At 54.5% G+C, this 787-nt stretch overlaps 1 protein-coding gene across 1 annotated transcript; it reads right to left on the minus strand.

Moving 5' to 3' along the window:
* Positions 1-458: 458 nt before the first annotated feature.
* DIO3 (deiodinase, iodothyronine, type III) lies at positions 459-782 on the minus strand (the record flags this gene model as incomplete). Its single annotated transcript, XM_009877850.1, has 1 exon — positions 459-782. A coding segment is annotated over one exon (324 nt), but the record flags the coding sequence as incomplete, so codon positions are not given.
* Positions 783-787: the final 5 nt, after the last annotated feature.

Genomic DNA, 787 nt, shown 5'->3' on the forward strand with positions numbered 1-787 from the left:
CTGGCATTAGACAAACCCATTTCAAAATCGGTCATCACAAAGAAATACTAGAAATCCCAGTTAGCACTTGCTAGGCAGCACGGAGCACTTGTACACAACTTTTCAGACACACACCCGCGCACACACGCAGCTGGGAACAGATCCCGTAGGAAGAGAGCCTCCTTAAAAAATAGTAAAGGCTTCTCAAGAAAAAAAAGAAAAGAGAAAAAAGAGTTATTTACAAAACGCACATGGAAATACTGTATTGACAGAGCGTGGCTGGCAAATCAACATGATTTGAATAGAGGAAGGACTATGGCACATCTTGCTCGAAAGCTCGCACAGCAGCCTCCTTCGAGTGTCCCCGGGGGAAGACAGCTCCTGCTCCTGCCATCCGCGTCGCAGTTCCTTCTCCCTCCCCACCTCTCCTCCTGCCCTCCCCTCGCCTCCCCACCCCTGCACTTCTTGCCAGGTCCTTTTTACACTTGGATGACCACCGTGCTGGGGCTCTCGAGCTGGGTTTTGTACTGGTCTAGCCAGCTCCTCAGCTCTGAGATCTTGTAGCCCTCTGGTCCTCTGCCTCCCTGGTACATCACCTTCTCCTCCTGGATGATGTAGAGCCTCTCGAAGTAGGCGCCGTAGGCGGCGCTGGAAGCATTGTCCATGGTGTCCACGGCCAGAGGGCAATCGGGCGCCCCTTCCCTCATCAGCTGAGCTGCCCGCAGCCTGTCCTGGAGGCACTGGTGCTTGGGGATGTTGTAGGCTGCGTCGGAGCTGACCCAGCCGTCGGAGGGGTGTGCTTCTTCGA

This window comes from Apaloderma vittatum, unplaced genomic scaffold (assembly GCF_000703405.1).
Source record: "Apaloderma vittatum isolate BGI_N311 unplaced genomic scaffold, ASM70340v1 scaffold37531, whole genome shotgun sequence".
NCBI classification, from domain to species: domain Eukaryota; kingdom Metazoa; phylum Chordata; class Aves; order Trogoniformes; family Trogonidae; genus Apaloderma; species Apaloderma vittatum.